This window comes from Hyla sarda, chromosome 11 (genome assembly GCF_029499605.1).
Source record: "Hyla sarda isolate aHylSar1 chromosome 11, aHylSar1.hap1, whole genome shotgun sequence".
Classification (NCBI taxonomy): domain Eukaryota; kingdom Metazoa; phylum Chordata; class Amphibia; order Anura; family Hylidae; genus Hyla; species Hyla sarda.
In genome coordinates, this window is record NC_079199.1 from 91687144 (window position 1) to 91699443 (window position 12300).

The 12300-nt window shown below is 41.3% G+C and overlaps 1 protein-coding gene across 1 annotated transcript in view; it reads right to left on the reverse strand.

Annotated features, from left to right (window-relative positions):
* LOC130294941 (antigen WC1.1-like) overlaps positions 1-12300 on the reverse strand; it is a 79076-nt gene that overhangs the window by 13304 nt on the left and 53472 nt on the right. Inside the window, exons 4-12 of the mRNA XM_056545097.1 lie at positions 11221-11535; positions 10546-10866; positions 10150-10464; positions 8479-8784; positions 7546-7599; positions 3884-4198; positions 3642-3686; positions 1512-1649; positions 1122-1220 (exon numbers count right to left, since the gene is read on the reverse strand). Of these exons, the coding sequence (XP_056401072.1) occupies positions 1122-1220; positions 1512-1649; positions 3642-3686; positions 3884-4198; positions 7546-7599; positions 8479-8784; positions 10150-10464; positions 10546-10866; positions 11221-11535 (1908 nt within the window). The remainder of the gene's footprint in view (positions 1-1121; positions 1221-1511; positions 1650-3641; positions 3687-3883; positions 4199-7545; positions 7600-8478; positions 8785-10149; positions 10465-10545; positions 10867-11220; positions 11536-12300) is intronic.

The window sequence follows — 12300 nt, forward strand, 5'->3', positions numbered from 1 at the left end:
TTAACTTTCTGGCACCAGTTGATTTAAAAGAAAATGTTTTCCAGTGGAGTACCCCCTTAAATTACAGAGATAATTTTATAATTTTCAATATGTTTTAGGTAAAAATAAGGCTTTGTAGTGCCATTTTCTATAGACTCTACTATTTTTTTTTTCTGTCTACAGGGTTGTGTGAGAGCTCTTTTTGGAAAGTGAGTGAGCTTTAGTTTTTTGTTGGTAGGATGTGAATTTTTATTTGACAGTATATACTGACAACACCACTTATGTTTGTTTATTTATTACATTTTTTTGTTACCCTGGGAAATTTAAAAATGTAATTGTCTGATTTCTTGTAAAATACACTGCAATACCAATGTATTGCAGTGTACTTTCATCTTTTTTTAATTCTCCTACTATTCCCTTCTTATGACAGGGTATAAGCCCTCTCAAAACCCCCATCTGCCATGACAACCGAAGTATTGAAGGGGAACTGATTAGATACATAAAGTGACCAAAATGCAGGATCAAACCACCGCATTAACAAGGTTTAGAATTATCTCCGATCACAGGCACTGCCAGCGGCTGCCAGCTACTAATACCAGCACCAAAACATCCTTAAAGGGGTTGTGCGCTGCCCTAATTTTCGGAGCTCCGCTCACAGCGTCCGGAAGTTCATTACTCCGAACGCTGTGTGCAGGCTTCCGTGATCGCAGCCGCCGGGCGTGACGTCACTCCCGGCCCCTCGTGACGTCTCGCCCGGCCCCTCGCGACGTCTCGCCCGCCCCCTCGTGACTTCACGCCCGCCCCCTCTACCAAAGTCTATGGGAAGGGGGCGTGACAGTGGTCGCGCCCCCTTCCCATAGACTTTCGTTGAGGGGGCGGGCAAGACATCGCGAGGGGCCGGGCGAGACGTCGCGAGGGGCCGGCGTGACATCACGCCCGGCGGCTGCAAACACGGAAGCCCGCACACAGCATTCGGAGTAATGAACGTCCGGACGCTGTGAGCGGAGCTCCGAAAATTAGGGCAGCGCACAACCCCTTTAATGCCACCATGACATAAAAGTATTATTGTAATACAATGATTTGACATATAAAGAATAACGTATCTTATTGTAGATGCTTCTAAACAGTTACAAGTTTTTCACCTGATTTCTGGGAAAAACTCTCATATTTCTCCATAAACCTGAAATTTACATCTTCATACACCGGGTCATGGGAAGAGACTGACATGAAGTTTCTGAGGACTGAAAATTGATCTTGGTTTAGTATAAAAAATATATTGTGATATTAGACTCCATAGAACACAATACAGACACATAATGGAACAATCCCACAACTAGATACAATAAACTCATCATTTCTCTTGGATGAGGGGATTTATAGAAAGTGTTCGGTATGGTAAGAGATCTACATACTATAATGATATATAATGATATAATATATAATGATAGAGTGACTGCACTAGTCAACCATTTGTTACAGTATCGGTCATAGATAATTCTGGATTTAGGGATGCTTATTATTTCTATACTTACCTTTTTTATACCACTTGGATTGTCTTATCAGGTAAATTATTATAATGACTGCAATAGCAAGAAGGAGGAGGGAAGAAATGAAGATTATAAGAAACACATTCGGGATTCTGGACGTGGATTGCAGCGCTGGACGCTGGGCTGTAAGAAAATAGGAATAAATTTAATAATAAGATATTCCTGTTATCTATCTATCTACCTCATATCTATCTTTCTCTTATCTATTATCTATCTATCTCATATCTATCTATATATTTATCTATCTCATATCTATCTGTCTCATATCTATCTATTATCTATCTACCTATCTCATATATATCTATCTTATTTCTATCTATCTCATATCTATCTATCTCATATCTATCTCATATCTATCTATCTTATATCTATCTATCTATCTCATATCTATCTATCTATCTATCTCATATCTATCTATCTATCTCATATCTATCTCATATCTATCTATCTATCTTATATCTATCTATCTCATATCTATCTATCTCATATCTATCTATCTCATATCTATCTATGTATCTGTCTAGTAATCCAAAGAGAAACAGCACTCCCTTGAGCTCAATATCTGTGGGTGCACGCAGAACCAGACCTTGGTCAGGGGTCCCAATTCACAGAAAGTTCATATAAATCCGCAGCACACAGGTCCAATATGGTGAAAAAGATAAAACGTTATTCCATCATGTGAATGTCATACAGCGCCGTTTCTGCTGGCTCTCCCAGCTTGAGAAAGGCTGGGAGAGCCAGCAGAAACGTCGCTGTATGACATTCACATGATGGAATAAAGTTTTTTCTTTTTCACCATATTGGACCTGTGTGCTGCGGATTTATATGAACTTTCTATGTATCTGTCTATCTATCGATCTACACTGCTCAAAAAAATAAAGGGAACACTTAAATGGGCACTGTCAGATACAAAAACTTTTGATATGTTGGAAAGCATGTATAACCAATAGGTTTTGCAACTCCTATCATTAGAAAATTTTCAGTATTTCATACTGAAAAAGCCAGTCAAACAACGCCCCCCCCCCCCCCGCCTGCTTGGACATATAATAGTCCTGCTGTGTCCATGCATCATCACCTATGTCATGGACACACTTCCTTGATTGACAGCTGTCAGCTTATTGCTCACAGCTGGAGGAAAATTCCTCCCACTGTCAGCTTGTGTCCCACTATTGTCAGTGAGGACAAGCTGGGAGTTGTAGTTTTGCTAATGCTAGGGGAGATGTGAGCAGACAGCATACTGAGGGACGGGGCGGAGACCTGCACAGTGAGGCCACGCCCCCTCCCTTTGAGAGGAATTCAGATTATTGAGCTAAATTAAAAGTGTAAAAAAAAAAAAGGTGCTAGACACATAAAAATTAGATGTACATGGTCAGGATTAGGTACTGAGTGATATATTAAAAAAAAAAATGTTGTTGGATCTGACGGGTACACTTTAAACAACAACGTGTAACTCCAAGTCAATGACACTTCTGTGAAATCACACTGTCCACTCAGGAAGCAACACTGATTGACAATCAATTTCACATGCTGTTGTGCAAATGGAACAAACAACAGGTGGAAATTATAGGCAATTAGCAAGACACCCCCAATGAAGAAGTGGTTTTGCAGGTGGTGACCATAGACCACTTCTCAGTTTTTATGCTTCCTGGCTGATGTTTTGGTCACTTTTGAATGCTGGCGGTGCTTTCACTCTGGTGGTAGCATGAGACGGAGTCTCCAACCCACACAAGTGGCTCAGGCAGTGCAGCTCTCGGTGATCCTCTCAGCTGTGCTGGCCCTCTGCCCCTGTTGTATTTTGATGTGGTGTCCTTGTACCGGGAGCACGCAAGTTAAAAGTCCAGGAGAATGGGGCAAGTAGATGATCATACAAGAGGATGCCTGTATAGAGTTTAAATTCCTTAGGTTAGGCGTGTTTCAGGGGGGCCCTTAAACCCCTTTCTTCATTGCCGTAAATATTTTAGATCCATCACTTTGAGGACTTTACCCTTTCTCATACCTTTATACATATGTACTGTATTATAATGAGTCATTGCTATATTATAACAGTCATTTTAAGGCCAGAATGTTTTTGTGTCACTTAGTATCGTATCTTATTGTTGTATCCTAATATTTTACCTGTTGTTGTGGTCAGTGTAGTCGGAGTAAAATTGTCCTCAGGACCTATGAATGACAATATAAAGATAAGCAAAAATATATTTCCTCTCCAGATCACATTGGATGCAGATCCTTTTTACGTGACATTAGGATAGGCCTCAGAGGTATAATGATATGACTAACTATGAGGACTAATTCTAAGAGATTATGATAATTGAATGACACATTTATACATTTATAAGACACTAAGGTAGAGACCATACCAAGACATACGACTCCGGCATCTTCCTTGTGGAGACAATCACTTTTATTCCAACGTTTCGACCAACAATCCTGTAGAGATCGTTCATATCCTTTACATTGCACCTCACTCAGCCATATGGGACCATCTCCTTTTCCAAACATGGCCTCTGTGGTGGCGTTCATAGCTGAGCCACATCCTATCTGTCTACAGACGACTTCTGCATCTCTGATATCCCAGTCATCATCACACACTGTTCCCCATTCTCCTTGGAATAACACTTCTACTCTGCCCGAGCAGTTGTTTACTCCTCCTGTAAGACGAATCCTGTCATTGTCTGGTAAAGAAAAGAATTAAAATTGAAAACAGTATATATATATATAAGGAGTCCACATCACCACAGTATTAAGTAAAGCTCCCAAAAACATTATCACACAGGACCAGCACTTGTCCTACAGGAAGTCCTCAGTTAGCCCGATCCTGCACCTATTAGTCACAATTAGCATTTAGCTAGGTTTTGTAGTGGACTCATAATTCCCATAGAATGTCTGCAATGGATTGGGCATATAATACACAGTACTGTGTGAAAGTTTTAGGCAGTAATAATGATATTACTAGCAATGAATACTGGATTTATAGGGACAGAATGTTTTTCCACTGATTTTTTTCTTATTGTCATATTTGGATTTGGGAAGGAATTTTCCTTTTCTGCTGGGGACCCCGGGGATCGCCGCTGCGGCACCCCGCCATCATTACTGCACAGAGCGAGTTCGCTCTGTGCGTAATGACGGGAGATACAGGGGCCGGAGCAGCATGACATCATGGCTCCGCCCCTCATGACATCATGGCCCGTCCCCTTAATGCAAGTCTACGGCAGGGGGCGTGATGACCACCACGCCCCCTTCCCATAGACTTGTATTGACGGGGCGGATTGTGACATCACGAGGGGCTGAGCCGTGACGTAACGATGCTCCGGCCCCTGTATTGCCCGTCATTACGTGCAGAGCGATCTCGCTCTGCGCAGTAATGATAGCAGGGTGCTGCAGCAGCGATGCCCGGGGTCCCCAGCAGCGGGACCCCGGCGATCTGACATCTTATCCCTTATCCTTTGGATAGGAGATAAGATGTCTAGGGGCGGAGTACCCCTTTAAAGGAGTAGTCCAGTGGTGATTCAGTGGTGAGCAACTTATCCCCTATCCTAAGGATAGGGGATAAGTTGCAGATCGCGGGGGGTCCGACCGCTGGGGCCCCCTGCGATCTCCTGTACGGAGCCCCAACAGCCCACAGGAAGGGGGCGTGTTGACCTCTGCACGAGGCGGCGGCCGACACGCCCCCTCAATACAACTCTATGGCAGAGCCGAAGCGCTGCCTTCGGCAATCTCCGGCTCTGCCATAGAGATGTATTGAGGGGGCGTGTCGGCCGCCGCCTCGTGCAGGGGTCGACACCCGCTATCTCGGCGGAGAGCCGGGGCCCCGTACAGAGAGATCGCAGGGGGCCCCAGCGGTCGGACCCCCCGCGATCTCAAACTTATCCCCTATCCTTAGGATAGGGGATAAGTTTTTCACCACTGGACTACCCCTTTAATGTAGCACCTTATTGCCTTGGTATCTAGTAACATATATGTATACCGCTTCTCTACCTCTAGTACATTATTACCATATATGCACAAAAAAGACACGTAGGAACAAAGTCTGCCAAAGTCCACACAATATAGTGCAGAATCCAACGAGGAAGCTCCACCTCTCCCTTTCAGATTACACACTGTGGGCTGAGACAATATTTAGACAATGTCCATTTTATCAGAAACCCAGCCGGGTAGTAACTCCCGATTACGAAGCTCGTTTCAGATGTATTCGGTGACCCATGACTAAGGGACACGCCCCCAAAATGCGTTGCGTCCAAGGTGTTGAGCAGATGGAAGATCTTAACTCAGACTTGTTCGTCTACAAGCTTTTCTCCACTTTGAAGGTTTAAGATGAAGTAATGAAAATTTAAAGTTTTCGAATACATCTGAAATGAGCTTCGTGATCGTGAGTTACTACCCAGCTGGGTTTCTGATAAAATGGACATTGTCTAAATATTGTCTCAGCCCACAGTGTGTAATCTTATTACCATATATACCATAGAATACTAATTGGTACAACTTGGTTTACACATTAATTTTGCCAGTTTTCTTTATTTTATGTATGAAGTTTTTAACATAATGTCTAATAAGATGTGATTTTAATATCATTATTGAATGGGTCATTGATCTTCCCTTTTTGGGTGTAAATATGTATTTTTTGAAGTCTCCCTAGACTATGATTAGTGATACAATGAAGTCTGCTTAATTATCTACAAGGAGTAGAGGCCTTGCATGGTGTATGCACCCATGCAAGTTGGAGTTTTTGATGTTATTCAAGAAAATTAAAAGAAAGTACAGATGTATCTCACACCGACAGTATCTTTGGAGCGCAACATCATAGTGGGGTGATAAACAGTGATACATACAGAACAATGCATACAACAGTGAGCGGCAATGCATACAACAGCGTTTCCCAACCAGGGTGCCTCCAGGTGTTGCAAAACTACAACAGTTGTAGTTTTGCAACACCTGGAGGCACCCTGGTTGGGAAACACTGGAATACAATACTGTATGCATTGCCCCCAACTACGAGTACAGTATAATTGCTGGTCCATCAGTTAAAGGGGTACTCCGGTGCTTAGACATCTTATCCCCTATCCAAAGGATAGAGGATAAGATGCCTGATCGCGGGAGTCCCGTCGCTGGGGATCCCCGTGATCTTGCACGCGGCACCCCGTTTGTAATCAGTCCCCGGAGCGTGTTCGCTCCGGGTCTGATTACCGGCGACTACAGGGCGGGCGGCGTGTGACGTCACGCATCTGCCCCCGTGTGATGTCACGCTCCGCCCCTCAATGCAAGCCTACAGGAGGGGGCGTGATAGCTGTCACGCCCCCTCCCATAGACTTGCATTGAGGGGCGGAGCGTGACATCACACGGGGACCTGACGTTACATGCCGCCCGCCCTGTAGTCGCCGGTAATCAGACCCGGAGCGAACACGCTCCGGGGACTGATTACAAACGGGGTGCCGCGTTCAAGATCACGGGGGTCCCCAGCGGCGGGACTCTCTCAATCAGGCATCTTATCCCCTATCCTTTGGATAGGGGATAAGATGTCTAAGCACCGGAGTACCCCTTTACGGGGCACAATACTGGCTGTGCTCCTCAAGTTACATTACTATTACATTATAATTCTTACCCTAGATATTAGTTCCAGGAGATATGTAAACAGCATTGCTTATGGGGCTATGTCATCACTCAACTCCCATCAATTTCAGTGGAAGCAAAGCAAATTTTGTAAGACATCCGTCTCAGCTATTTTTGATTCTCGACCAACTAAGATCACCACAAACAAAATCCACTAATGGTAAATATGTCCCAATCTCTTTAAATACTGATTAAAGTCCTGGACACTATTGATGAGAAATTATATCAATTTTTGTAATTTATGATCAATTCCTCACTTTTTATGTAATAATTGCAATTTAAAATCTGAATGTGTGAACACAGCCTAAGGAAAAAAAAGGAATTTACACAATAAAGGTTTTCTTGTGTATTACTCTATTATTATTGCATAGATTGTATGGTGAGAATGAATTATCGGTAAAATATTGGTACTAACCTGAAAAATTCTGGGATGTCGGGTAGCTCTGAACAAGCTTTCTGTTTCCCTCACCTAAATATAATAGACATGAACAATAAAAATGTTTTGTATAACGATTCAGGGCGTGAAATTTCCAGATTTAATTAGAAATGTAGTAAAAACAACAACAACAGCTTATTTTTTAATTAAAAAAGGTAAAAGAAAGTAGGAGGATAGAACTAGAATAGTTGAAAACTCCTTTAAAAGGGGTACTCCAGTGGAAAAAAAATTTTTTTTTAAATCAACTGGTGCCAGAAAGTTAAACAGATTTGTAAATTATTTCTGTACTATCTTCCAGTACTTATCAGCTGCTGTATGCTCCACAGGAAGTTCTTTTCTCTTTGAATTTCTTATCTGTTTGACCACAGTGCTCTCTGCTGACACCTCTGTCCATGTCAGGAACTGTCCAGATCAGGAGAGGTTTGCTATGGGGATTGGCTCCTGCTCTGGACAGTTCCTGAAATGGACAGAGGTGTCAGCAGAGAGCACTGTGGTCAGACAGAAAATGAATTGAAAAAAAAAGAACTTTCTGTGGAGCATACAGCAGCTAATAAGTACTGGAAGGATTAAGCTTTTTAAATAGAAGTAATTTAGAAATATGTATAACTTTTTGGTACCAGATGATTAAAAAAAATGGTTTCCACTGTCAGGTCCCACAAAAAAAAGCTAAACTGTGTTTTGTTTTTGTACTTCTCCTCTCCATCTTGATCTAGTTAAGTGATGCATTTCTTCTGAGCTGGCCTTTTTTACATGATGACCAACATACAACTCAAGGTAGACGAAAGTATAGTGGATGCCAGAATTTTGTTATTAAATATTGTCAAATAAACATACTAATAAAGAGAAAACATGATACAATTGATATCATAAAGATATAATAATAATAATAATAATAATAATAAAGATACTCACAAATTATATAAGCAAGATCTCTGTCATTACAGGATTCTATATTCCATGGAGATGATGGACACTCCCATAATAGTTTACTATACTTGGTGCAGTTGATATGATCCACCCAGAAGGGTTTTCTCCTATTATTATCTATTCTTGTCTCCAGCCGTCCTGATGATCCACAGTTCAGATGTTTACAGATAACAGAGCATGACAACACCGGCATAACATTATTACACACAGATCCCCATCTTCCATTATAATAGACTTCCAGCCACCCCTCACATTCCTGTTTTCCATCAACCAAGCGGAGATCCAAAAATTCTACAAGAAAATGTTTTTTTTTTTTTATTTGTTTATTTTATATATAAAGATATATCTGAGAGGCCATATGAAATATATTGTTTATTAAAGAGGTACTCTGGTGAAAACCTTTTTTCTTTTAAATCAACTGGTGCCAGAAAGTTAAACATATTTGTAAATTACTTCTATTAAAAAATCTTAATCCTTCCAGTACTTATTAGCTGCTGAATGCTACAGAGGAAATTCCTTTCTTTTTGGAACACTGATGACATCACAAGCACAGTGCTCTCTGCTGACATCTCTGTCCATTTTAGCAACCATGCATAGCAGATGTATGTTAAGGGCATCATGGTGGCTCAGTGGTTAGCACTGATGCCTTGCAGTGCTGGGGCCTTGGGTTCAAATCCCACTAAGTACCACAATAAATAAAGACTTATTATTATAATAACGTCAGCAGTGCTCGTGATGTCATCAGAGAGCATTCCAAAAAGAAAAGAATTTCCTCTGTAGTTTTCAGCAGCTAATAAGTACAGGAAGGATTAAGATTCTTTAATAGAAGTAATGTAAAAATCTGTTTAACTTTCCGGAGCCAGTTGATTTAAAAGAAACAAGGTTTTCACCGGAGTACACCTTTAAATATAATTTTTTGGAACTGGGTATTCCGGGTCCTGCCTCTATTGTGCAAAGCCAGAAATTTAAGCTAATATAATAGGTACCTTTGGAATTGAACTGCGGATCAGAGTAAGTGATCAAGTAAGTGATACATCTTTGAAATCTGGTTCACTTGCACTATAGCCTCATGTATTAGGTTTAGTGCGGGAGAACAAGCTGTCAGTTTCCCTTGAAATAGAAATTTAGGCAGCGGATCAGAGACACAAAAGGCTGAGATAAAAAATAAAAATAAAAACATATTGAGCTTTTCTACAGAAACAATCTGCCTTTCACAGATACCTGTTTATATAGCCTGTGCTGTGAGAATATAGGCTATTGGGGTAGAGTTTATTAGCCCAGCATCTCTGCTTTCTAAATGGCTAACTATCCTGTTGAGAGATAGAACAACGTTTATATCTATAGTGGCAGGGAGCAGCCGATGGGGAGCTCAGTGCTGGAGTGCAGCTAGGTAAGTACATTACACCAACTTTCTGCTCTTTCAGTATTAGAGATAATAGCACTGTTACTGGCTATCCTCAGCAGCTCCAGGCAAGGAATGAAATGGTGGTGCACAAGTGTGACCATTGCCATTCCAACAGGAGATTTTGTTCCTCGTTCTTGACGGTCTGCGTGAAGTTGCAGCAGTAAGACTTCAATCATTGCCTTATCTCTATCGTTTGGAGAAGGGGGAAGAAATCATTGGACAACCCTCTAGAAAGCAGAGAAAACGCTTACCTGAGCATATTACACCGGCATCTTCCTTATGACCACAGTCATGTTCACCAAACTGCTTTAGAGGACAGTCCCAAATATGCGTCTCATTTCCTTCACATTCCACATCATCCAGCCAGATGTCACCAGTTCCTCTCCCATAATAGGCCTCCGTCGTAGCTGTGACAGCGAAACCACAACCCAGCTGCCTACAGACCACATCTGCATCTGCTTTATCCCAGGAGTCATCACAGATAGTCCCCCATCTTCCTTTATGATAAATCTCCACTCTTCCTGCACATCGGGCAGAGCCATTTACCAGTCTCAACTGTTTACTTTCTGCATTAGAAGAAACACGTGAACTAAAATATATATATATATATATATATATATATATATACAATCTTTAATTTACTATACCTGAGCAAATAATTTCTATGTCGTTTTCATTATCAGTTTGTGCCTTTGTATCAGATAATGTAGTAACAGAACAATCTGTGAGTTGGGTCTCATTTCCTTGACAATATCCCCAGAGATACACATGACCATTGGTTGTTGTTGGTGATGTGACATTAATTGTATCAATCACGTGACCACAATGTAATTCTCTGCACACAACCTGAGCCTCATTGATGCCCCATTGGTCACTGACAGTTCTGCTCCATGTATTATTTGTGAGGATCTCCAGTCTTCCAGCACAATGATCTTCTCCATCCATCAGCCTAATCGTCTCCTCTTCACCTGTAGTTATATAATGTACTTTATTTAGATAATATTTTATATTTAAAAGTGTTATAATGGGGTTTCCAATAGTTCACAAGTGATTATAATGGGGGCTAATGGAATTGTATAATTTGGCATCTAATGGAAACAGCAACTCAGCTACATTTGAATTGAAATGTGAATTTCTCTTGTTTTCTACATTATTATAAATCCAGTTTAATTTTAACTTATGCTACAGTACTGCACTTTATGTATTACGAGTTTTACATTAGGCTTTGTTTAACTAACCATTTAATGTCATAGTCTTAGTTAATTACTGAAAAATTTTAAAATATTCCCATATATTTCTTTTTGCAATATTCAATGACTTACCTGTGCATATAACACCAGCAGTATTCCAGGATGGACATTTGCTATTTCCTAATGCAGTTATACTACATTCTTCAAGGTGATATTCTGCACCTGTACAATGGAATCTGAATGTGGTAGTAACATTATATTTTCCAAAATGGCCTCCACCTGGAACAGAGGCAACAGCTCCACATTTCATTTGCCTACAGAGCACATTAGCCTCTTGTAGACTCCAATGCGATCCACATACCACCATCCAATGTCCTTCATATAACACCTCCACTCTCCCAGAACAGTCCTGACTACCATTCACAACTCTGTAGCTAGAAAATAAACCTAAAAAAAAAATTAAAATTAAAATTAAAAAAACATGATGTGTTAAAAACTCTTCTAATATCATCAAGGAAATTAATCAACTAAGAATAGTACACTTGTTTGTAATCTTCCATGGAAAAACATTTCTGTCCTCTGCAAAGCTCCTACTATTATTTTATCAATAAGGTACAGTATATGTACATATTTTTTAACTTATATAATACTGATGATTTTGAAGCTGAACATTGGGTGTGAGCAGATAAAAAATGTATATGGGATAGTTGAATAGTCTTTTTTTGGATGGTATTATATTAAAACTATCTGCCTAATATTTTGTAGGTTCCACTCATGCCATGTAAGGGTGCATGCACACTACGTTTCTAAAGATACGGGACCGTATACGGCTGGGGAGAGGGGGGCGGAGAGTCGGGGACGGGGCAAATGCATGCTGCCGTATGCGGTCCCGTATCTAATATATTTCAATGAGCGACTGGAGTGAAATGCTGCCTCCGGTCGGCTCCGTTTTGCCCCATATACGGTTTCCCAACCGGACCTTAAAACGTAGTCAACAACGTTTTTAGGTCCGGTCGGGAAACCGTATACGGGGCAAAACGGAGCCGACCGGAGGCAGCGTTTCACTCCGGTCACACAAATACATTAGATACGGGACCGCATACGGCAGCATACGGTTGCCCCGCCCCCGACTCTCCGCCCCCCTCTCCCCAGCCGTATACGGTTCCGTATGTTAAGAAACGTAGTGTGCATGCACCCTAAACCACTTGAACC